Source organism: Ptiloglossa arizonensis, chromosome 9 (genome assembly GCF_051014685.1).
Source record: "Ptiloglossa arizonensis isolate GNS036 chromosome 9, iyPtiAriz1_principal, whole genome shotgun sequence".
Taxonomy (NCBI): domain Eukaryota; kingdom Metazoa; phylum Arthropoda; class Insecta; order Hymenoptera; family Colletidae; genus Ptiloglossa; species Ptiloglossa arizonensis.
In genome coordinates, this window is record NC_135056.1 from 2,333,077 (window position 1) to 2,360,400 (window position 27,324).

The window sequence follows — 27,324 nt, forward strand, 5'->3', positions numbered from 1 at the left end:
GCTTTATATTTATGTATATATTGAGATAGGGACACAATTGAAATTTATTCCTGCTACTATGCAGAGTGCGTGGCTAAGGTTCAGAAGTGGCTGGGCCTACTCTCTGATTGAGAATCAATTCGGATTCTGGAAGAGACGGTTGACTCTCTCGGCCTCGCCTAGGCATTGGCGGTATTATTAGACATCGTCAATGCATTTAATACCCTACCCTGAGTAGTAATTACATCTGGAGTCATAAAACATGGAATCCTCGTCTATTTAAATGCAGTTGTTGAGGACAACCTCCGCAAGTGGATCGAATACTCGAGACGGTATGCTATGAAGCGGATAGAGGTGTACTTCGGGTCCGTTCTAGGTCCGTTGTGAAACCTCGGATACGACACCGTTCTATGGACCGAAGACCTGCCCAACGGTGTCAGCCTAACGTGTTACACTAATGATAAGTTACTACTATTAGCCGTCAGGAGTTACTGGTAATGGCCGCCCGACGCGTCGATCTGGGGCTGATTCTCGACAGCCACTGGCATTTCGAAGGATATTTTCGATCACTGGTTCCATAGTTGGAGAAAATAGTCAGCGCTCTGGGGCGGTTTCTCCCCAACCCGTGGGCATGGTCTAATCAGTGGCCCTGTACAGAGTCTCTGTTTGGTGACCTCTCGACGTAACCAAATGGTGCTACGCCAGGTTCACAAACAGATGGCGCTGCATGTTGTCTGCAGCTATAAGACCATGTTCTACGAAACGATGAACCTGTCCTGTCAGGATTTCCCCCGTTGGATCTACTTATGAGCTCGCACGCGGTTTTCTACGAACGCCGCTGCGAGTCTGACCAACGTAGGGAGGTCCTAGCGGGATGGAAAGCAGCCGGCAATAAACTGATCATCTCCCCTCATCTGAAGGAGCTGTTCTCAGGAAGAAGGCCGGTCCTTCTCCTCGAAGGCAGAAATAAGATACTTGCCCGCTGACGGTGGATGGGAGAATTCTCCGGTCTCCGGGTCATTGGGCGCGGCCATGGGAGCCACGGGCAGTCGTGAGATTGGGGTTCATAGGCTTCACTGCTCCGCAAGCGGCGACTCCGCGCGGCACGGGGAGTGGTAGGGGCAACAGGAGGTTAAATCGTTTCAAATATAATTTTCCAGATCGTTACATTATTAAAATCAATGTAATAAATTCATAAGAGTGAATATATTTTCCTAAAAGCTATTGGAAAAAAAATTTTAATAACCGAAAAATTTATTCACTGAAAACCATCAATTTTTTAGTTATTTATCGTTAGATTTGTCATTTAGAACTAATGCAGACGTGCAATTTTTTCCATTACGACTGCAGTTTTAGTTGCTTTCAATTGAAAGAATAAAGAAAAACATACGATCAAGCGGCGAGAAGTCACACATCTGTATCGAGCCTTAGTTCATTGTGCAGCGTACTGCAACGTTATCGTTGCGTTTTATTTTTATAGAATAGACACGAAGTTCTTGTATTTCACGAAACAAAGAACTTTTAATGTCATGACACTAAATATTATGATTTTGATCGTCCTGAAAATTAAATTGTGGCATTGGTGTCATATATTGCTGTGACATTAAATTGGCGTGAAATTTCTGAAACAGAAATGTCTTGACATAATGATAAAAAAAAGGCATGACTTTTAGTTTCGTGTGAAAAACGCATTTTGACTAAAGCGTTCAAAACAAAAACGATAGAACGGATTTTCCTTCCTTATCTATTACTCACATAAACATAATCATCAGATAAACTCTTGCGGCTACAGTACTCTATGGCAGGTATGCTTCGTACTATATTTTCCAGTTTGATAACGTTACGCGTAACAGTAATTAATCCCGATCTGTACTTATCGTTAGAATATATACTTAGAATTAGTATTATGATATGATATTTTGTTACAAATAAAGACCTGACTTTGAGCTTAGAAATAGATTTTCAACAAAACTAGTATCGAAATGTTATGTATCGATAGATACTGATATCGAAGTTTTAAAGTATCGATATTTGATGTAAACGTTTGATATATAGGTATATCAATACTCTGATCGTCTATCTTTATTGTGTATTAAATGTGTGTAAAAAAACTCAATTTACTCCCCGCGACTTACAATCTCAAATTCTCTATCTCTGCATTAGCGTAAACGAATGAATTCTTTACTCTGACATGTTTTGCTAGCAACTTTTAATTTTATTGTCTTTCCTTTTATTTAGCTTTTACTTATTACCATTAATTTTACATTTACAAATAGTAATATTACTTGGTTTTACGTTTTCATATCTGAAAAAACAAAGTAACAGGCTATACACATGTATAATTTAATTTCCAATTTATAATTGTGTTATCAAATCATACTTTCACCCTTTCTAACCTCTAAATGTGCCAACACTTCTCTTAAAATTGTAATTGTTTCTTATTTTTATTAAGCATAATATAAAAAAAAAGTATTGTAATTTACTATATTTACAAATGAGGTGAATAATAAGTGCAGAGTATATATAATGTAATAATTATACGAAATATTAATGTTTAATTATAAAAAAAAACCTCAAAAACTAATAATTTACATAATGTAACCTCACAAATAATTAAAGTTGTAACATCATAAAGTACAATAACTTTCCAATAATAAAAATACATATTAATTTCTTGGGCATTCAAATTAATAATAATTCAAAAATGTTATATTTAAATCGAAAAATGTATTTTGTATTTGTGGCAATGATCATATTCGTTGCAAGTATAATAACTTATCAGGTATATATTATATTTTAAAATATATCACAATTTTAGTGTGTAATAACATGGATGAGTAAATGCTTGCTGGAATAAAAAGAGTAGTACTTGAGAAAAATACAATTTTGGAAAATGCCTAATAAGTTAATTATTCAAATGACTTGAATAAGTTCCTTTACAATATATTACACTCTCAGTGTATTAATATCACTCCAATATAAAATAGAATATTTCATTTTTGTTAAAATCAACTTGGTTTCCTATTATGAACTTAAATTTATGATTGAATTAATGCTTATTTCTAATTTCATTTTACTAGAATACATAAAAGTTGTTAAATGAATTTTACTATTACTCTTATTATTAGTGGTAATTTTATTTCCTTTAATCAAAATTACTAATTTATATTTTTAAATATAGGTAAAAAGTATAGCAAATATTCATTATCACTATTATTTACAAATTTATTAAAAGTAAGAATTGAATATTAAATTTTCTTGTTCCTCATTTTATTATAAATAAATGATAGAAGTGGAAATATTTTCTATATGATTGTAATACTCATAATTGAATTAAAATAAATTTGAACTATCATTGATAGTATCTAATCTTGAAGATAAAAATAATTTACAGACATATTTAATTTCCTTTGATGAAAAAATACATTACCCAGGTATCATACTATTATTTAATTTGTATAAAATAAATGTACAAAAATTAAAAAAATATTAATAATTACTCTTTATTAATATTCTTTTCAGCAGAAGTACCTGTAATTTTATGGTGGACACCATTTGGAAGTGATGGAATACTTCGAAAATGTGAAAATCATTGGTGTTATTTTACGAGTAATCGTACTTTTCAGTATTACCATAAGATAAGTGTAATGTCGCATATTTTTTTATATCATTTAAAACCAACTAATTTGTTATTGTGAATATAGTTACAAATTAATAATACTATCAACAAGAATCAGTCAGTTGATTAATGTAAAATTTATTATCTATAAATTGTTTATATTGTTTGAAATAAAGCGACCAAATTATTACTAAAAATGTAATAGTATTTTTTTAATTTTTAGAGTTTTCTTTTTTACGGTAGCAATTTCCAAATTAATGATTTACCAAAATGGAAATCAGACAAAGTTCCGTGGAGTTTAATTCACGAGGAATCTCCGAGAAATAACCCCATTCTAGTACATCAAGAGACTTTAAATCTTTTTACATATTCTTCAACGTTTAGCAGATTTAGTGATGTACCTCTCACTTTGATTGATCTACCTGGAATTACAGAACTATTAAGTACATAAATAAATATAAATATGTTCAAATTACTACTAAGAACAACTTTTTCTCCTTTTTAATATGCTTTCTTTTATTATTGCATATGATGATATCATACAAATTATAAATTGTTTAACAATGAAAAAATATTTCTGCTTTTGGCTTATTCTATTCTATATTTTTGAAATCTTTTATATCTTTTTAATAGAAATTCATTTTATATATAGTAAGCAAATCATTGTTTAATCATTGCATAGTAATATTCTATTATTTAGAAACTATTTTATTTTGATCTTTTAGGTAGAAAATATTTTGTACCAACAAAGGAAAAGACTAAATTAATGTATACACAGAATCTTGCACCCTTACTTTATATACAATCTGATTGTGATACTGCAAGTAACAGAGATATTTATATAGCAGAATTAATGAAGTACATACGAGTAGATTCATATGGAACATGTTTAAATAATGCACAATTTGATAAAAGGTGAGCTATTTCTACAGGATCAGAAAATAAAAATAATTGAATTTGTTACATTAACATATTAAATAATTGTAATATAGGTTAAAGGAAAATTACCTTGAAATATTAGACACTGATGATTTTCTCTCTTTCGTTGGCAAATATAAATTTACAATAGCTTTTGAAAATGCAGTCTGTCAGGATTATATCACGGAAAAATTGTGGCGACCACTTATTGTTGGATCTGTACCTGTATATTATGGATCACCATCATTTAAAGTATTGAAACTTGAACCACATTTACTATTTTAATGAATTATTTTACACACACGCGCGCGCGCGCACATACACGCACACAACCAGACAACCTTTTTTCTATGCAAATTTGGTTTAGGATTTCTAGGTGGAAATTTGTTGACGTTTATCTGCTCTCATTTTTTTACATTTTTGTAACATATTTTTCAAAACCTGTTACAATTCTAATCAAAATAGATTACATCAATTATACAATTTATCAAATTACTAACATTTTAAATGTTGTGTAAGCAACAAATTATTGTTAATTGTTATATATTGAATTTCTTTGTCAATTCTTTTGATGCTAGTTATGTATTATCTTCAATTGTTCTTAATGTAGTTTCATAAAATATCAATAGCAACTTTAAATTAAAATTTTCAAACTTATATTCTTATTTCAAACTTATTCTCCTTTATTCAAACTTATTTATTCAACACTTTAAAGTATGTTTATTAGCAGTACTCACTCACAGTACTCATTTAAAATTCAAATTGGAAATTACTTGACTTATAACTCAACATTTTCCATTGTTAAGGAATCAATTAAAAATTGTTCATTTTATCATACAGCTTGTTTTAGTTACTCCATAAAAATAAAGTAATCATCGTATTAAATGTTCTTTATAAGTAAAAGCAAAATTAGAAATCCATTCAAGAATATAAGGTGAATGTTAAAAATATTAAATTTACAGACTTATTTTACACATAAAAGATGTTTAGTGAATCAGTAATAATGAAAATAGTTGTATTTTATATTTTGTGTAATTTATTGTGTAGAAACTACAATAATGCTTCGCATGATGTTCTTTATTGAGGCTGTGCCATTTACGAGAGATTGTTAATGTTGTGGAAATTGACCTCCAATATTCATTTTCGGCTTGTTTGCTTTTATATACACACTTCAAGACGTGAAAACGTCTAAACGTAAAATGAGAACAAATAAAATATAATTAATTACTAGGGATAACTACGGGACATAATGCGAGGTATTACTGTATATCAAATACGTATACAGGATGTCCCGTAAAATTCACTTTAGGAACAGTCTTAACATTTGAAAACAACAATATTTATTCATATAAACGTATAACTGATTCTATGCAACTTTGTAAATAATAATTGATAAAAATTTTTCGAATTCACAAATAATAATTGATATTGTATACACAACATTATTGTCACGAGAAATCAAAAAGTTCTTTACTTTTACAATCTAATGCTTCATTTTCAAGATATGAACAATTTGAAACCAAACAATTACTATAATCAAAGTACTTACTTTTGCACATACTGCAAGAAAAAATAAAACAAAGTAGATAAGTAGTCAAGCAATCCATACATAAACAACATATTTGCTAAATTACTTAGTACTAAAAAAATTAAATGATGCACATCAAAAATCTGATTTTTAAATTTAATTGCTCATATCTCGTAAACCAAGTCTCACATAAAATGTAAAGAACTGTTTTACTTCTACTAGCACTAGGAATTTGTATATTTCGGATTGTTACATAATTTTGGGCTACCGTGTTTATATAAGCTGAAACTAACGAAATATATAATAGGCCTTTAAATTTCTTTCAGGACTGGCTTCCAAGCAATGTTTCTGCTATTTCAGTACTCGATTTTAAAGACCCAAAAAGTCTAGCCAATTATATACATGATCTTTCTACAAACGACACTGAGTACGATAGATATTTATCACATAAATTATTTGATAATTATAAAATAGATAACCAAATATTAATGAAAACATTAGAACAAAATCGTAGGTGGTCTCGAAATGAATTTGGAAATTATGTAGAAGAATTCGAATGTTTTGTATGTAAAAACGTACAAAAAACTAACAAAGGAGAAATAAAAATTGTTGATATGTCACATTACAATTGTCCATTACCTAAAAATCCTATAACAACTAAAATTGATTATGACAATTGGTGGACAAAACAGTGGATTTTAGAAAAGTTTGGAGCAAAAATATTAACTCATTATTTGAAAAATAATCTTACAATAAATATGGAAAATTTTGAAAGAAATAAAATGGAATTGTATAATCAAAACCAGAATTAAACTACTAATGTTTGTTTAACTCAGTTATTTTATTCTTTTGTTTAAACTATCGTCACCATTCGAAAATGAACACATTTACTGGCCCCATAAATAGAAAGGAACATCACTTACACATCCAAGGAAGTGATACTATTACAGAAACATATGTGGATTAGGGGACAGTAAACATTTTAATGAATATGTGATCTATCTTTTTATAAATCATTCGCTTGATAATATTTGAAAGTTGTGAAAGCTTTTAATTTTATTTCAATTTATACTTTTTAATTAAAGGTTTACTAAACATTTATTATCTTATTAAAACAAAAGAAATATGAGAAAAGAAAGTACATAAAATAAATAATTTTATATGTATATACTTTGTATTGTATTTTTAGAATATTGTACCTTTTACTTTATCAGTAATTTTGCTATATGTTTATATTTATATTTTGTAAAAGAAATGTTGTATATAATAACTACACAATAAAATTGTAATAGTAGTTATAATCAAGTAAGTTTCTTATTTCAAAATTTACTTACCAATTTACTTAAAGTAAGAAAGAGTACAAAATGAAGTTCAATTGACAACCATATTTTGCAAAATGGGAGTAGGTACTCCCATCAAATCACAAAGGTGATTTCTTATTGGTCGAAGTTCAGACACTGATCTCTCCCAATCAGTAACATTTATTTCAGATAAAATTTTAATTAGATCTTGTTCAGGAAGATCCATTTCCTCCCCATAAAGAGTTAAAGCTTCATATGTTTTTGTTGCAGCTACTTTTCGTATACATTTGTATTTATGACAAAGAAAAATACTTAATTGACAGAATGCTCTCTTTGCAACTGGTCCACGTACCTAAACAAAAATACTTATTATAAAATTATTATTTTTCTGTCCAAAACGTAACTATATAGAAATACCTGCAGAAGTTGACAAAAGACATTTATACTGATAATTAACAACTTAGTGTTACTTGTATTTTTTATTTCCTGTTTAAGTAACATTAAAATTCTTTCTGAAATGCCATTTTTAAAATCATCAAGAACAATTTGAATACAACCAGAACTAAGTAAGCGATCCAAAAAAGCCAGGATTGATGTAATCATTCTTTCATTTTTATGACTTTCTTCAAAAATACTTAAAATTTTATAACATAAATTTTTAAGACCTTGTTCATCTATTTCTTGTAAATAAGAAAATAAAGAAACGCTAGAATGTTTAACCTACAACAAAAATTGAACATTCTGTACTAAAAATTGAATACTCAAAGGAGAATTTAATCATATTCTTATCAGCAATAATTACCAGAGATTCACTTAGTCCACCAACGCTAAATATAATTCCCCGTAGAAGATTCATTGTATAAGGAGGGTAAGATAACATTTTAATAAATCGTGGAAAAGTAGTGGATTCCATTCGCCATTCTATGTTTTCTTTACATTCGTCATAAGGGAAGATGCTTTTTAATTCAGTAAGATATGGAATGTTTGGTAGCGGAGGATCATTATGAATGAGTGCGCTAAAAATAGTTCCTGCTTGTGCTCGAATTCCATCAATTCTCTCTACAGCTTGCTGTGCGATTCCTCCTATTATATTTACCATTAACTCTTCATTTAATATGGATACCAATTGCGCTTGGAATACTAAATTTGTTAACATCTAGAATTATTTAAAAAATAAAAATTTAAATGTTGTACTAAAAATAATTAGATTATAAAAATATTATTTTTACATGTAAACCAGTCATTGCGGCCTCTCGTACCCATGCTCCTATATCTCCACGGCTATCTACTGTATATTCTTTCAATGACAGTAAATAACAATCATACAAAGTGGGCACAAATATTTGCCACTTATCTAGAAATGAAAAAGAAATTATATGACAGATACTTTCATTTAACAAACAAGTTTCAACTGTTTCTTCACTTAGATTGTAATATATTGTATTTTATTATATTTTCTTTCCAAATAGCATTAAATAACATTTGAATATACACAAAATAGCCTATTTATTTTAATCATTGATACTTTTATTTTAAACAATTATTTTTTAAAAATCTAAATTCCATAAGGTAATATTGTTTTCAAGAGTAGATAAAATAATAAAAATTAATTTTTCATACATTACCTTTTTAAACAAGATTTCAAAATTGCTTATAATTTTCTTTGTAAATACTTATAAGGAATCAAACTATACATAACACAATATTTTAAGGTAATCTTGAATTGCTATATAAAACTTAAATTTGAACTTTAGAATTCTTAATCATTATATTATATTGTAATAAAATATTTGTAATGTTTGTATTAAATAAAAATAGTAATGTGGAGAGAGTCAATTAATATCACTATTGATCAGATTTTGTAAGTTTCCACTTCATAAAGGAAGAAATAGTTGAGTAAGGAAAGGCTCAAAATCTCATAAATTTTCTAAAATTCTATTCTTATTGAAAATACAATACAACATTAGAAGACAAATACAACATAGGAAATCATGCATACAGTGTTGGTGGTTAAGAGATTATATTTCATTTTGTTTATCTTAAATACTTGAGCATTGAAGATGCATTTGTGCTTCTAAGGTCCCTATGCCAAAGCTTGAATTAAATGAATATTTTTTACATTGTCAAATATGGATATTAATGTTTTACAAATGTAAAGTTTTTTTGATCTAAAAGTACAGAATTATGTGTGAAAGTCATCTTTGATGTATTTCAAAAGTACATCTTGCACTTTTCTAACACAATTTTTATGTTCTTAGAAGCATAAAAATATTTTTAAATCGATTTTTATTAACACTCTCAGACCTAAATTATTTTTATGGAAAAACACATTTTAAAATCTATGATTGTATTTTGACTATTAAACAGCAAATTTTAGTATAATGCGTAAATGCACATCTGTTAACAGGATTACATTTAAACCGCAGAATGAATTTCAATAAACTATATTTCAGATTTATGTTCTCATTTCTGATTTTTTCCAAAGAAAGACTTTTCACATACACGCACGCACGCACATTTTTACACTACACTTTTTTTTATAAATAAGAATAATAAATGTTACATTGTATAATCTTTGATGAAGTGTGTTTTGAAAAACTTAAGTCTGGATAGCTGATGTAATTCCTTTTGTTCTGGTCAGTCACTCACAGTGAAAATCGTACAGATCATATTGTGAGAAGTATAATAGCCTCAGTACATAGCAGGATAAGGAATTTATATAAAAAAAATTATTATTCTATAGACTACTTAGTAATTATTCGTACAAAAATGAAAAATGAAACATTATACATTATAGATTAGACTAACTTTTTTAGAAAACTTTGATCAATATTTTCTTATGCTGTCCGTATTGTTGCTTTTAATTGATCTTTGGTTGATGTTTCACGCTTATTCATTTATAATTTTAATTCATGTCAAATATATTTAATTACATTTAAATCAAGCGATAGAGCTGGTATATGCATAACTTTGAGACAATTGTACAACAGCTATTCTTTAACAATTCTTGATATATGTTTTGATCACTGTCATAAAACGTGAAAGAATCCAACAATCCTAACTATCTTTTAAGTGAATTTTTACAATATTTAAATAATATCATTTGTCATTTCACCTTCATTTATTATCGTATTGGACATATCCATTTATCCTTCCTATATTTGTCTTATAATTGAATTATTATTTAATCAGAAAACCACCTTCAACTGATAGTGTGACATTCAATCAACTTCAAGAAATAAAAAAATAAATGGACAGCGAAACATTGGATAGCATTTGTTTAAAGAAACGTGATATGATTATGCTATACGATTTTGAATGTAAACACGATTTAGCATATGTGGTTCTCATTTTTTTTCTCAATAAAGAGGAATATTTCATTTTGTATTTTCTGTGCAAATAATTATTAAGTATTAGTTTATAAGATAATAATTTTTTTCAACCAGAATCCTGTTACTGTACTCAGATTACACTTCTTTTGATACAATCGGTACGATTTTGTATATGAAACAAAATACATCACTGTGAGTGATTGTATATGAAACGAAAAAACCAAACAGCATTTTGATTTGTATAAAAGTGACTATGTCATGGAAATGGAATTATGTCATGGAATTATGGAAAAAAATTTCAAATATTAAAAAAGGGAGCATTTATAAAGTTTAAATATAGATTTTTTCATATTCTTTTCACCTTTAGTATACTGGACAAAAATATAACAAACCATTAAATTTTGAAATTCGTAGTTCGTGCAATAAAGGGACATTTATTTAAGGTTCTTTTCAAATATGAAGTACATTGGTCAACCAGAATATGAGATATAGTGCCAAACAAAAGTGTCGATACAAACTGTGTTTTATAATAAAATGCAGATTAGAAACGAAAAACGATATTCTATTAAATCTTGTTCAAAATATTGTCCAAAGACTCTAAATTATGTGTATGAAAAGCCAAAATTTGCAGAATTGCACGATTAGTAATAATAGAAAATGTACAGAGTAAGCCATTTTTACAGAAATAAACACGTATATTTAATTATTTTGAAGCAAGACACAAAGAACAATATGCAGAAATTATATCTCTCAGAAAATTACTACTTTCAGCATGATCATGAACCAAAGCATACAACTTACATAGTCTGTCAATAAATTGTTTTTAAAACACCTCATGCATTACCAACTCTTCCTCAATCTTCAGATTTAAATCTTTAAGCACATTTGGAACGAATTAGAGAGAAGAAAACACTATATTCGTACAATAATTAAAACATGCAATTTCAAAAGAATGGAATGAAATAGATTCACAAATAATATAAAATTTAGTACATTTAATGCTTAACTGGTTAAAAAGTATGATAAAACAAAAAGGCTTACAAGCAAGTTATTAATTTGAATACTACATTAATACATAATAATTATAAAATAATAAGTGTGTCAATACTTTTGTTTTGGTAAGAATGACTTACTATATACCTTTGTTATTGTTATTAATCATGCAACTGTTCTATTTTCCAGGTTTTTTGTACACATAATTTAGAGGCTGAAGAGAATTTTAAATAAAGATTTAGATAGAATATTGTTTTCCGTTTCTGATTTATGCGCGATTTTATTATAATATTGTGTCAATACTGTTCAACATTGTATACTGTTAAAGTTTTTGTTACATATGCTGCGAGCTGTACATTGTTTTCTTTAAATGTCCAACTTCGTTAATTTTAGGAACATAAAGAAATCCTTTTGCACTGATACTTTTAGAAAATACAAGAAACAAAAAATCGATTTTTTAAAAATGAATTACGAGAAGGTTCCCTTAAATTGTTACTACACTATATCTCGCAGATAATTATAAAAAAAAAAGTGAAAACACTCATGATTTTAAAAAAGGATTTAAGTAACACTATTAATTTTTTAATGGACACTTGTATATATATACAATTATTGACAATTTGTATTTGATTGAGAAGCTACAGATCAAAAGGGAAGTAATCTAGGAAATATTGTGTCATTAGCCACATTTAGACAGTTATTACTTGTTAAGTTATTATGAGTTAAGTTTTGGAATACTGTGTATTTGGAATACTTAACAATTATAGAAAAAGTTGAAATAATGTTTATTTATTGTGAATCAATACGAAATATTGATAAAGTTGTTAATTTGTATGCTTTATCCTGGCCATCCTTTCAAGTATTCTGGAAGATATCTATTGCATTATTCATTTATGTACACAATGAAAAACAGCTACAGATAGAATTTGGGTATTAGCAGTTTTGCAATTGCTATAAGTATTTGTTCAATTTTTTGCAGCTTTATAATATCTCTAATAATAAATGTAAAAGATTAATATAATACTGTAACAATGTAAATGTTTGTAAATGTTTATCTAAAATATTTAAAAATTAGTGGTTTTGCAAAAAAAGGTTTGGGCGAAATTTATGCATATTTTTAAATAGAATAGGAGCCCAAAATAAAAAATATAACTTTATATTAATAATAATTCTAATAATAATAATAATAATAATAATAAACAAAAAAAGAATAAGTTGACTTTAAAATGTCCACACATTACAAGTTAATAATGTTATTTAAATCCTATCTCAAAATCAAAAAAATGTCTACGAGATATTTCATTGTATCAACTTAAATGGGGCACCCTGTACTCATTATTTGTAAAAGTTCTAAAAAATATTTTCCATAAATGTTAAAGAGAATTAAATTGTACACAAAAAATTTAAATAAACCTTTTCTGTATCTTTTCTAATAAAGAAAAAATTAATTTAAATTATTTTTTCCATTAAAATAGTATTAACACGTTGAATGCCATGCTAATTTTACATTGATTGCTTGTGGCGCCAGAATGAATGTTTTATCGTGAGATTCACATTATGTTGAAATATTATCTACAACAGATAAGTTGAGGTATATAATCATATTTAATAAATTTATCTTACTGAGGGTCACTGGTGACTCCCCATGGCGCTGAAATGCATTTCTTCGTTCATTTTAGTAATAACAAAGAAAATGATCTTAACAATGGATTGTCTAAAATTATTCATATTGTCGATATTTTAAATAATGCACTAAAATTAGTGCAATTTCGAAGCCGCATAATATTTCGATAATATTTGAAACAGAAATGTCACAAATACGGAATAAAAGTTTTTAAATTATGTAATGGGGCAGGATATACTTATTCTTTTCAAATATATGCAGAAAAAGAAGAAAATAAAGATAAAATATCAGGAAACATATCTTCTGAGATTATAATGTCTTTTTGCAAAGATATATTGGGCAAAGGCCATACTATCTGCACAGATAATTGGTATACAAGCGTTGATCTTGCGGAAAAATTATATCACATTGCAGACACATTTAGTGGGTAACTTATGAAAATATCAGCGAGAAAATCTATAAGAAGTGGTATTTCAAAAATTAAAATGTGGAGAATTTATTGCTCAAGAAAATAGAAAAGGTATAACAGTCTTAAAATGGAAGGACAAGAGAGATGTATTGATGTTTTCTACACAACATTCAGCAGAAATGACCACTATACATAAAAGATCTTATTCGTATGAAAAACCAAAAATAGTTGTGGAGTACAATTTAGGGAAATCTTTGGCCAATTTATCTGACCAAATGGTAGCATATAGTTCACCAATACGTAAAACTGTAAAGTATTATAGGAAATTAGCTGTAGAACTGATATTAAATACATGTATTGTAAAATTTGAAGTGTGTAGAATGTTACGTGAAAAAGATATTTCAAAATTCAAACATTTAGTGAAATTGCAACGATAAATAATTGGACGAGTCGTGTCACATGAAAAACTCTCATAAACCGTGAGCCACGACCACCGACCGGATGAAACGGAATCATTGTTTCAAGGCAATTCTTTATTACTCATAGCAAAGGAGTTCTATCGAATGTAATTCGAGTTTCTTCTATCGTATATAGAGTGCAATAAACTCTGATCGAAGATTCGTGGTCGAAGATTGTGACCGATTGAGTAATCTGCGAATGGGATGAGAATTACAAGTGTTTAGAATCGTGTGAAAGAGACTTGAAACTTGACTGAAACAATTTATTATGGTCTTGCTATTCTCTCTTGGCAGGTGGCAAAAGCAACGAATGATTTAGAAAATTATATACACAAAAATCCTCTGCCAAAAATTGTCCAGGATACAATTCATCCAATTTATGAGGACCTCAGCATGGACGAGGTATTATAAATATGTAAAGGTGATTTTATACAAAACAACAACGAGAGTTTGAACTTAATCATTTGGAGAATAGCTCCTAAAACAATATTTAGTGGGAGAAATACAGTTGATATTGCAGCATTTACAGTTGCTAACATTTTTAATGATGGCTACAACAATATTTTGCTAATAATGCAATTAATGAGTTTAATAATATGTTCTGTCAGTTGAGATTACCGTCAAACGGAAAAACGACGACTAACAAGGGACATCACTTAAATGTAAATCACCAGTTTTAATGAAAGTGACATAATATAGATCTTAGAAAAATATTGAACACGTATTTTTTTTATCTGCTATTATCCATATGTAGAGGGTTAAATCAGCCCTCAAATTTAGAGAAAAAAACACGTTTTCGTCAATATTTCGAAAATGATGATACCTAGAAAAAAGTTGCTTAAATAAAAATTGCGTACTTTTAAATAATGAATTTAAACTTCTAAACAGTTTTGCAAAATATTAATTTGTTTAAACAATATGTTACAAAATTTTCTCTTCTTTTTTTTATACAATTCATTGTTTTGCATCTTTTTAAATTTGCCAATATAAATTATAGACCAATATGAAAAATGCGTATATTTGAAAATTTTTGTTTAATCCTTTTAATAAAAGTTAGCGTTGGTATAATAAAATCAGCTTCAATGCGGAACATGATTTTTTGAAGTGTATGCAAACAGAAGTAAAAATATATGATACAGTAGCTGTATATTATGGACTCATATTGTTAATTAGTTAAACTTGGCTGTTAAAACTTGTCGCCACAAGTAAAAACGGTCTGTGGTATTGCTTCTGATTGAAAAGGTAGGAAAGACTTTTATAACCATGTGACTGAAGCTACACTGAAAAATACAACTATCTGAAAACTCTCTACAACTTTTGTTACATACTCCTTATATTTACTTTATGTCTACAAGTGTGCTAATTCAGAAAAGTGTTAACTTTATTAGATGTAGCATTAGGTTTGTCAAACTGTTTTAAAATTAAAAGTATAATGCCACAAAATGATTGGAGTGTATGTCTGTAAAAATTTGATAGCTCTAAAAAGACCTGATTTTAAAATCTTAGTCCTCCTGCAGCTATTTCCGAAGATATATACAAATATGATACATATGAACTTTGATACATTTTTCCTTTGTGTTTCAAGTAATTGTCATCAGAACGAGATTACCGACATTTGTGTATTTCTATGTGGGTGTACGATGAAGTTGTTTGTATGGAAAGCTATCTATATCCTATGATATAGTAGTATATTTTTAATAGAAATATCAAAGTCAATCTAATTAATATAATTAATATTTTAAAGGAAGCATATAATTATGAAAATGGTACCAAAAATGATAGTAGTGTTATTGAGTTGGTACAAAATGTTATCAATTTAATAGATAACTATAAACTGTCAGGATTTGCAGACAGAAGTAGAGCAAGGATCGGTATTCGACGCTTTTCAGAGTTATCAAATGTTTATAAACGTACAACACACCAATCACTTTATGACATTATATCTTTAATTTCAAAAAGTTTGAAAAACCTAATGCTACACCCAATAAAGTTAGCACTTTTTTGAATCAGCGTATTTGTAGAAATAAAAGAAATATAAGGAATATTTAACTATAGTTATAGAAAGTTTTCAGATAGTTGTATTTTCCAGTGTAGTTTTGGCCATGCAGTTATAAAACCTTTCCCTATCTTTTCACTCAGAAGCAATACCGCAGACTGTTTTTACTTGTGGCTACAAGTTTTGACAGCCAAGGACTAATTAACAATAAATGTCCATAATATAAACAGCTATTGTATCATATATTTTTACAACTGAAGCTAATTTTATTGTATCAACACTAACTTTAATTAAAAAAATCAAACCAAAAATTTCAAATATAAGCATTTTCCATATTGATCTATTTTTTACATTGGCAAATTTATAAAAATGCAAAACAATAAATTGTATAAAAAAAAGTATAAAGCTGCAACAAAGATTGAAGAAAATAACAAAAGAGTTCGACAATTCCTTACAGAAACCTACAAAGAGAAAATTGACAGTTTTTATAAGGCAGAAGAACACTGGACCTGAAATAGCTGACTGAAGGTAAAATTTTAAAAATTTTTCTATAAAAAAAAAAAAGATATTTTAAAACTTGTTTAACGTTTTTTCCAAAACTATATTTTTCAACTTAACTGTCACGAAATCTCCAGTACTACACATTCGATTTACTTCAAATTTTATAGAGATATTCTGCATAGAGTATTCTACAATGTAGCATACGAATTTTTTAATGTATCAATTATTTAATTTTTTATAAACGTTTAAAAGACGTTAAAAAACGTTTGTTTTTTTGAAAAAAAAAAAAAAAAAAAAAAATGATGGTTTTTTTTCAACTTTTACCATTTTTACAATGATTAAAATTTTGTACACTGCATTTTAGGTAATAGTTTCTAGTTTATAAATAAACAAAATTTTTTTATTTTAGACCTCCCAGTTTTTGTCAATTGTGACAGCCAACAAACAATGTTCCACCAGAAGAGGTTCTGGAAAAAGCAAATAACTTCATCATTTTGTACAATTTTTACTTTCTCAAAATTGTAAAATAAAGCTGAAAGTTATTTATATTCTGTGAAAAAAGCTACATTTTCCATAAAAAATGACCAAACTTTACTCATTTCTTAATGCCTCAGAATGTATCTTTTTTAACGAACTGTCGTGATAATGAAATTGATGTTGACATTTTTCTACTTGAGAGTTTGCTGAGAAAACCACGCCATTAAGAAAAATACTGGGAAAAGCTAGAACTGTGCGACGAGTTTTCAAAATATATTATGATAAAATTAAGTAGGGCAAAATTGTACTAAAAAGGTTGTGACATATTATGAAGATTGTACTGGTCTATCTTTTCTTTGTTTGGAAAGTTCTGGTGTGACACATTGCAAAGTGTGCACATAATAAATGTACATTTTATGTATAAATAAAACTATTTTTATATGTTCTATACTACATTAATTTCTGCATACCATTGTAGTGACAATGGTATTATTGAAAAATGTATAAGTATTAACATTTATTCTAATTATGTATTTCTACTAATATTGGCGTCGTCGATCACCAATGGCCTCCACGACACTACCACCAAATTGAGTGCCAAACACCGGTGACCCCCATGGCATTCAACGTATTAAAATGATACATCGGGAAGTATTGAAACGTATTCAACTGTATTAATTTTTTAAATAGTTTTGGACAAATTGAAAATGTACAATATAATGTATTAGGAAAGATCATTGCATAGTTTCATAAGTATAAAACATAACACATGTGTAAATATGTATTGCACATTACAAAATGATTGGCTTTAAAATATCATGTACACATATGTTATCATTATGTCCAAATAAATTGAAATGTATTATAAAATTAATGAAATATAAGTTTTGAATTGTTTAAATGAAAACAAACCTGATTCTTTTACTCCCAGAGTTTCACATACCATTATTAATGCATGAATAGCTTCTTTCCTACTTTCTGCCCACTTTAAAGTATTTTCTGATATTTCAGTACATTTAATGAGAGCCTTTATCACATCTGTCACTCTTTCACAAATTATAAATAAAGGAAAATATCCTACAAAAAAAATTAATAATTAGAACATAATAGTAATTCCTGAACTTAAACATAGATTTTTTTAAATTTTTGACAAAAGATTAAAAATAATCTAATAATTATACAAGTATCATATCTTGGTACATTTTCAAAAAGTAAACTGATACTACAACATTTTATTATTTAAAAATATTTTTTTTTACCTATAGCTTGTGCAAAACCTATTCGAACAAGTTGATTACTTGATTGTAAATTGTCAAGATAACGATTAATAACAATCTTATGATAATCGCTATCTATGTTAGAATAGTAGTTTAGAAAAAATTCTGTGTGTGCTTCCGCAGCTTTTGTCCTTACTACAGACACTTCATGTGCCAAACATTCTTCTAAGAGGTTTTGCCAGTCATCTGCAAAAATTACTTTTATTTACTTTTAGTTTTTACATTTTAGAATTTTATAATATAAAATATATATATTTTTTCTAGAATATTTTTCAATCTGTGATAAAAATGTAGCTATATTCTGTAATTAATTACTGCCAGAAAACATTTACTCTCATAAAAATTTCATGAAATTTCATAACAAGTTCATATATTATTGTAAAATATTTGTATGAGAAGGATGATTATTTTATCATTTTAAGTAACTCATTTGCATTATGAAATAGAATATTCCATGTGCCACCTTCCTTATAATATGAGACTCATATCAACTGAGCATAGAATAATTTGCAACGGTCGAATTACCTATTATTTAATTTGGAAAAAGCAGCAAATAGTTTAATGATTTGGACGAAGTAAAACTGCCATTGATATAAGCAGATTGTCAACTGTCTGTTGATGATGTAGATAGCCTGGAAGGTATTTAGATTACTGAAGCAAATGAGTTAATACATCATGACTTTGTGTGAGATATTTTTCATAACACAAGATATTTCTCATATTTTTAATATGATATGTCAGTATTTGTAAAACAGATTATTACACATATGCATTGTATTTATATTGCTTGAAGTAGTTACTAAAATAGTAAGAGATACAAAATAAACATAACCAGGTTTTAGTAGTATTGAAGAAAAAATTTGTCTTTTCTTAAAAGACAAATCAATGCACTGATGTGGAACAAGCATAAAGCAATAAGAAATTACAGATAAGCAGAAATTGTTGAAACACATAAGAATCAAATTGTCTGTTACCATTATAGTAATCTGTTATTATATTTTTCTATTTTTCTATAGTTGGAACAAATATATGATGTTCTACTTAAAAAATACAAAGAAACATTGAAAAATTGGAGAAAAAATGTCCACATTATTATATTCTATATGCAACATTAGAAAGAAAATCTCATTACATTTATTTATATCTTCTATCATTTAATAATTATACATAATATATTATATGTAATATATTTAATAATTATTAACTTACAAATAATTTCTATGGAGATTGGAAATTGAACAATGGAGCATTTTTTTATGAGTATTGCACAAGCTTGTTTCATCAATTCTCCTCCTAGACCTTTAAACTGTCCTCTTTTCCGAAAAGTGTTTACTATATTTCTTATACTTTCCATGGCTGTTGTTTCAATTATATTTTCAATTTTTTCATTATAACTGTTGTGTAGTGCTTCTAAAATTTCTGCAATTGCTACTACTGCACCATGTCTAATGTTCAAATCAATAGAATTTAACATGTCCAATAAATTTGATAAAACTGTAGCTTTCATGTAATCTGGAGCAGCAGATGTTAAATTAAAAAGTGTTTTAGCTGAAAGTTCTCTAATTGCTGTATCCCAATGTGTAACTTTCCTTGTAACCACATGGTCAATGAGAGGTTTGGTGTACTCATCATATTGAGCAATTTGTGTGCTAATTTTTAAGTATGCATGATTTCTAACACCAACTTCAAAATAATCAGCAATAGTTAATATTTCTATTCCATGTGGAAAATTTCCTTGCCTACCCACATTTTCTTGAAATGCTGCAGAAGCAGCTCTTCTACAATTAATTTCTCTATCAAAACAAGCAACGACCAGCAACATAGCTGCAATTTCTTTTACATATGGTTGAAAAATATCAGGATCATATGCTCTGGGAAATGACCAACAAATATAACATGCAGCATCTCTGATTAAGTATCCAATTGACCCATATGCTCTTGGTTCATCAAAAACTAAGGCCTGTAATACCACTGGTATTACATCATTTAAACGATGAGGCAAAAGAAGTCCACGTCTTCCTAACTCTGCTAATGCTAGACAACCACCATGCCAAGCAGAATCTGACTCTCGACCACAAAAAACATTCAGTACATATCCTACTACATCATCTGCTAAATCCATTGGTAGTCTTGCTGTTATCCTTCCAATTCCTTTTGCAGCAGACCACCGTATTGTAATTGCTTTATCTCTAAGACCTTGTATAAGTTGTTCAATAATATCCTCTATTGCGGATGGAATATCCTGATCATCATTATTAGTTGGAACATCTGTAGTTTTTTCTAAATTTTTCACAGTGTTGACATGTTTAGTATTAAGTAACAAACATATGGATCTACTAACTCTTTGATATCGCCATGATGCCAGTTTTGTTCCTAATAATACTAGTCCAATTCTTTGTACAATTTTTATCCCAAATTTCCTAATAAGATCGGCAGGATTATTATTTAAATGAAATTGTAAAACTTTATCTAAAATTATTTGAGTATATGGTTTAACATCTTCCCTTGTACTATGCTTTAATATTGCTGCTATAACTGCTAAAGGGCCATGTCTTAAAGGATCACTTTCCACACATTCTAAACTCCACATTATCATTTCTTTTAAATATAATTTCTTAACATCTGATCTTGTCAAGAAATTGGCAATTAAAAAAACTGCAGCTACAGCACAAGCATCTTTTGATAAACAAAATAATTTGCATATTTTTAAAATTCTGACTATTATCGATTGTTCAAAATTAACATCAGAAGTTTCAAGTCGTGAAAGTGGAAATGGTATTTTTGATATTATGGAAAGCCAAATTAACAGTACATATCGGGTTTCCCATGTCCCCACATCATTTGGATCTTGTTTTTCCAACATTCGCAAAACAGGAATGAGATCTGCTACCTACATCACATTAAAAATGTATATTATAAAATTTAAATATACAACACAATATAACAAAATCAATATACTCAAATACCTCATGTGGTAAATATGTAACAATCTTCTTGTATGTTTTAACGGACATAACAATAAAAATATATTTGAAAGCGTTATGTTGTACATTTTCTGTAGAATTTTCATCCTTAATAATAGAAATTAGTGGCTGCAGGATATCATCTAAATAGGGATCCAACAATTGTCTCTGATCCTGATATTGTGATAAAATAAAATTAAACCGATCTCGATTTTTTTCAATAAGGCTTGGCGAAAGATGCACTTTTTTTAGTTCCGCAATTAGACAAGTCACTTCATCAATCTCCTTAAAAGCACTGAATCCACAACCAATTATCTCTGGATCCAGATAATCATTTAGCACCATTTTTTTCTTTTAATTTTTTACTGTTTATCACAAAAACTGTTGTCATTAATAATAATATATTTATAAGTAATTAAGTTTACCTATAAAAACACAAAAGTATGAAGAACAAATTCTTTCGAAGAATTTCACGAAAACGATGCCAGATAGTAAAGCATGCGCAGTAGCGCAATGCAATTTTCAATTATAGTTTGTACATTTCATTCAATACAAATGTGACTTTGATATACTTTGGATATGCTATTACAGAGTAAACATATATTATTAAAATATTTTATCAATATAAATAATACTGTTGGTAATATAAATTTTATTTTTATTATGTTGGATACTTTTTGTCACACGTTGATACACCCTAGATGAATTCATGAGCAATTACTTATGACTATACTTTCATATCTTTATTTATTAAATACATCTATGTAATTATTATTAATCTTATTTTTTAATATGAGAGCAATCCAGTAATTTAAAAGGTTATTGTATGTTATTAATGCAATATTGTCGAATTTAAAACTACACGAAATAAAAGTAAAATAAATACTTTTGTGAGGTTGATTCCATCTTCATTTGCATGCAATAGTAAAATAGAAGGAAAATCATTTTAAAATTGATAATGAATTGGTAAAAATTTAAAAATTAATTGGTATTAACAAATGGGATCCATAAAAGTTTCAATTCAAAATATATTAAAATTTCATAACGCTTACGACATTGTAGATAAACATTTAACAAAGCCACAAATCTTGCAAGCAAGTGCAACAGTAAACAATGAATTGAACATAATACGAATTTGGTGATATGAACTAAATTCTATACATTGCTATTAAAAGTAATTGCTACAAGTCTAGGAAAATATACTCTGTTGCATCTAATAAATTATATTTTACAAAAGAAAGAACAAAATTTCTATCAAATAATAATAATAAAATATAAATTCTTTTTTATAGAATTTTTATGAAAAAGAAGGTTTCAATGAAATGGTTTAAAGATTTATAGATAGGTAGAAAGAGGAGAGAGAAGGAGGAGAGAGAGAGAGAGAGAGAGAGAGAGAGAGAGAGAGAGAGAGAGAGAGAGAGAGAGGGACAGACATTATTGATTCTAGTTCAAAATAAACGAAAAATTTAACAATAATACTTCCTTTGAATATACTAACTGACAGTAGCTATATTTAATTATTATATATATTTATTATTATTAATATATATATTATCTTATTATTATGTATATTTAATACGTGCGCGTTTCCATCACCTTGATGCGCCACCGACACCTTGGGACAGGATACGGCGCAGCACATATTGGAGGTGTACCCTGCCTGGACGGATGAGGGCCGTGTCCTGGTCAGCGTAATTGGGATGGATCTCTCGCTGCCGGGTCTGGTGAGAGCTATGCTCGGCAGCGAGAGGAAGTGAAAGACGGTTGCCTCCTTCTGCGAAGTTGTAATTTCGCAAAAGGAGGCAGCGAGACGGGCGAGAGAAAGAGAGCGGGCATGAGTGGTAGCCACTGGGCCACCCTAATAGTAACGGGCGGGGCCCGTCGGTGTTGCGACCGTATCCCCACACGTGCTTCTGATGTGAAGGTGATTGCGACGCTCTCGGGGGGAGGAGCCAGCGCTTCCTCCCGAGAGCGTAACCAAAATAAACGCCGCGCCGGCGGTGTGGAAGTGCCTCTTATTTCCGTACCGCTGGGCATGGCTATGGGGGCCGCGGGCGGTCGTGAGTTGAGGCTCATGACCGCCCATTTCGCGGCCTTCACATAACGGGGCTGCGGAGCAGGACCACACTGTCCCGTCGCCGAGAGTAAAGGGACAGAGCAGATTTTCACACCGCAGCACGGGGGAGTACCGGCTGTTTTGATGTTTTCAGTTCTCGGTATTCCCCCATAATGTGAAAGGATGGTCACCGTAGGGGTGTTAGAGGGTAGATTCTGCACCCGACGATCCCTTGGGGAGGGATCAGGGGAGTCTTTCGAAGATTTTTCCCACGGAAAAAAAAGAGCTGAAGCAGCTGGTCAGTTCCAACGATCCGCTAGCCCCATGTAGGGTGGGCCAGCTGCTGCTGTCATTACAGCAGAAAATTACCGTCGAGCGTTTAAGGACTTCCACTTCACGTCCAGTCGGTACTCGTAGAAAGCTGTGTGCGAACTCGCGAGCAGATCCAGCCGGGAAAGCCCCGACAAAACGGTTTTCATCTTGTAAGACATTATCTTATAACCGCGAGCCACCCACAGCAACATTCATTTATGAACCCCGCATAGCATCGTTTGGTTGCGTCGGGAAACCGCCAGGTCGCCAACACATACGGGAGCTGCATATAGGGCTATCGACTAGACCTTGCCTACGTAGAGACGGCGAATATTGTTGCTCGGGCCCTGCAGGTTGGGAAGAAGCTGGCTTAAATCCGTAGCAATCCCCGTCAACCACGGGGTCAGCGACCGAAAATGCTCCTTGAAACGTCAGTGACTGTTGAGGATTAGCTCCAGATATTTCATCTGGAACTTCATCTTAACATTGCTCTCACCTACCTTGATTAAAGGAGAGGGAAGGGAGTGGCAGTTCCTGCCGAGATCAGTATATCGTCAGCATCTCGGTTTTATAAAGTATCATCTACAACTCGATTTCCTTAATCCGTTCAACTACGCGCCGAGCATTGTCCTCAGCACGTCGAATGACCATACCGTAAATTGTCTCTGATCGCTAGGAAGCATGGTCGGGGCCGGAGGCCTTGAAAATGAAACTCCTGGTCTTCAACGGCTTCGGAAATATCCAGATGTCTAGCACAACCAATGATTTGACTCTATCCATTACCTGAACTTTCGATACTTCGAGAAGAGCGTCCCAGTCGGGCCTTGCGCTTCTTTGACACGCTTTTACCGTCTGCCACCCTGTCTCTCGTTGGGAAAGGTAGTTGTGGCGGCTGTGGCCTGGTAGCCTTCTGGGCTATCTTTTTGATATTCCGACTGACCACCTTCGTCTACGTCTCCTTGAATAGGTGTGGCCAGTATCACTCAGGGTGCAGGGGGTCTGTTCCCCACTGCAGCCTTTGAGGTACCACTTTTCGCCTTCTGGAAAGCCGCGGTGAGCTAATAAGCAGAGTGCATGGCCTTGGGGTCACCAATTTAGTTCAAATTTTACAGGATGATAGATTTTGCTCTCCTGTTGCTGAAGGTATATGATTATATGGGCCACTACTCTATTTTTAAGATATTTGCAATCGAAGATTCATCATTACTTAAAGTTAGTTCTGTTCAGAATGATTAATATGTAATGGTTTAGCGTAGTGGCAAAGAATTAGTGTGGTACGAGTTAGGATCTGTGTTCAACTGTGGAAAAGATAAATAATCTTTTCTCTTTCTTATTTTTTTTTTTTAATTCTCTTTTATTTTATATTAATTTTGTACATGTAAAGATACATAATAGAGTTTAAAGAAATTAAAAGTAAAATATCTTTATTGTATGTATAAATGACGTATTTTTATGGCAAATAAAACTTTCTAAGTGTTCCAATAAGTTTATATGTACAAAATTTATATAAAATAAAAAAGAATTTAAAAAAAGGAGTAAGAGTAAAAATTATTCATCTTCTCCAGTTGAACTGAGGTCCTAATGCGTATGAACACTGATTCATTACTCCTACGCTAAACCATTACATACTAACCATTCTGAACAGAACTATCTTTAAGCAATGATGAATCAAAAATTATTGAGAAGTGGCCCATATAATCATATACCTTCAGTAACAAGACAGCAAAATCTACCATTCAGTAAAATTTGAACTAAATTGATGATTTCAAAGCCTTGCATTCTCCTTGTAAACCATGGGCCCTCCCACCTTGTCCTTCTCTCTACTCTTACTAGCCGCTGGCGCCGCTTTCGGTCGTCTCAACGATCCAGGATGGCAGACACCCATCCTATCTGGTACTACACCAGGCATGCATAGGGCTGTTCCAATTTCGATGACCGCGGGGCGGCCGTCTTGGCATCTATGAAGAGCTCAATGCTCAATGCCGGAGGTTCTATGGTGGCCTTCGCAGGGCTCACCACCAGAACTGCCAGAGTCGCCAGGATTGCCAATGTGCGATTACTCACGGAGACGGGTGACGGAGGCATCCGCTCCCGTAGAACGTGTGTCTTCGCCCGCGATCACGAGAGCTCCTTGCTCGTCTCCGCGAATCGCAGATGGATCTGGGCGTTAGTGCGCTTCGAGACAACTGGGATTCGTCTTGCCAACTCCGGGAGTGCACATCGCGTCCTTCAGTCGTCTCCTGCAGGAACTTCATCACGGATCCGTTCAATCTACGCGAAGAGGAGGCGATCTGCGTCATCGCGTTCAGAGATAAGACAATACGTTTCGACACCTTATAAGTGTCCTCGTCTCTGAGGTCCTTCTCCTTGTTTAATGTGGAGAGAGCAGCGAAGTTGGCCATACACTCCTTCATCCTTTGTTTCTATCCCATCTTCCTTCTCTTCAAGCCCAGAGCACTAGCCGCAAACCTCAAGGACGAGACCAAAGCGAATCGTGGATGTCTTTGGAAGATTTTCCCCACGAAAAAAAAGGGAGCTTTACTCCAGCCCCAATAGTTCCCAACAGCCAACACCAGCGTCGTATCGTTGGCATAACAAGGTTAATGCTGTCGACGAGGCCGTCGTCACGCAGGACGGTGTCGTATCCGATGTTCCATGACAAGGGACGACCCTGGTTGGACTCTTATGGAACCCCAGAGTATACATACACTGCTGCGTTCCCTCCCGTACCGGTCGGGGTACTCTATCCCCATCTGCTACAGAGACAGTCCTCGACCACATCCAGTACAGAAGTAGCAGCCTTATTATATGATTAGCACCAGGTAACGCGAGTTCACCAAACCTGTACTGTGACTGACAATAGCCGGTGGCAGCCTTTGAGTACCACTTATCCGTTTGCGCTTCTTCACAGGTTGTCTCGAAGGGTGCCCGATGGAGAAACCTCAGAGATACCACGAGGAAGTGATGTGTATGTAAGTGAAATTGACTGACTCAGGATTCCAACTTAACCGAAATTTGTGCACCTTTTAGCTACTACCTTCGCCGCGCCATAGGACTTTTGGCGGCTCTAAGTTGATTGTTTGCGAGAAGGAGAACGGAAATAGGAATGGGGAGAGCGTTTCATCCCGGGCCTGCTAGTGGACTCGTCAGTAAGGCATCCTAGCAGGCCCTGCCTTATACGCCGGGACATTGGATGATCGGTAAGAGATCGTATATATACCGATCGAAGCAGGTACGGGAACTTGCGGGAAACGGTTGGTGGTGAGTTTCCCTCTGGTGGCAAACGTGGGTAGCGTCGCCACAGACTATAGTGGTAGTTTGGCGAGAGACTATACGTTCGATAACGCAGTTACTCTGTCACGCTATGTTCACTGCATAAATGTAGATATTCCTTACCGCTGACTTGAAGTCTCGTCGTAGGAATGCGAGAAAAGTGGAATGGGTACATCTATTCTTACGCACACATTCAATTCTAATCGGTTATTCGTTGTAGCAGCAGTCACAGACCCATATGAACTTACTGACGAAAAAGGTAGCGAGATAGAGAGTCATAACGAAGAACACGCGGCAGGCAAAGCCCC

At 31.3% G+C, this 27,324-nt stretch overlaps 2 protein-coding genes across 10 annotated transcripts; one reads left to right on the top strand and one right to left on the bottom strand.

The window, feature by feature from the left end:
• The first annotated feature begins 1,260 nt into the window (after positions 1 to 1,260).
• Positions 1,261 to 7,313, top strand: Fuctb (alpha-(1,3)-fucosyltransferase 10). 5 transcript variants are annotated; one of them, XM_076320919.1, is made up of 8 exons: positions 2,561 to 2,761; positions 3,374 to 3,413; positions 3,502 to 3,623; positions 3,822 to 4,041; positions 4,324 to 4,513; positions 4,591 to 4,768; positions 6,371 to 6,471; positions 6,559 to 7,313. In XM_076320919.1, exons 1-8 carry the CDS (start codon positions 2,684 to 2,686, stop codon positions 6,854 to 6,856), a joined length of 1,227 nt encoding a protein of 408 aa, XP_076177034.1. In that variant the 5' UTR covers positions 2,561 to 2,683; the 3' UTR covers positions 6,857 to 7,313. The 5 variants fall into 5 exon arrangements, with proteins under 5 accessions (XP_076177036.1, XP_076177037.1, XP_076177034.1 ...); XM_076320917.1 differs by having other exon boundaries at positions 6,371 to 7,312; XM_076320918.1 differs by having other exon boundaries at positions 3,505 to 3,623; positions 6,371 to 7,312.
• On the bottom strand, positions 3,271 to 21,823 carry Tbcd (tubulin folding cofactor D). 5 transcript variants are annotated; one of them, XR_012993383.1, is made up of 10 exons: positions 21,379 to 21,823; positions 19,622 to 21,302; positions 18,395 to 18,598; positions 18,048 to 18,212; positions 8,575 to 8,699; positions 8,148 to 8,501; positions 7,763 to 8,065; positions 7,379 to 7,697; positions 4,607 to 4,739; positions 3,273 to 4,020 (listed from the first exon to the last, which is right to left on the bottom strand). XR_012993383.1 is itself a non-coding variant. In XM_076320903.1 (9 exons), exons 1-8 carry the CDS (start codon positions 21,718 to 21,720, stop codon positions 7,416 to 7,418), a joined length of 3,456 nt encoding a protein of 1,151 aa, XP_076177018.1. In that variant the 5' UTR covers positions 21,721 to 21,823; the 3' UTR covers positions 4,379 to 4,739; positions 7,379 to 7,415. The 5 variants fall into 5 exon arrangements, 2 of the variants coding, with proteins under 2 accessions (XP_076177018.1, XP_076177019.1); XR_012993384.1 differs by lacking the exon at positions 3,273 to 4,020 and adding an exon at positions 4,299 to 4,416; XR_012993385.1 differs by lacking the exon at positions 7,763 to 8,065 and having other exon boundaries at positions 3,271 to 4,020.
• Between the last annotated feature and the right edge of the window lie 5,501 nt (positions 21,824 to 27,324).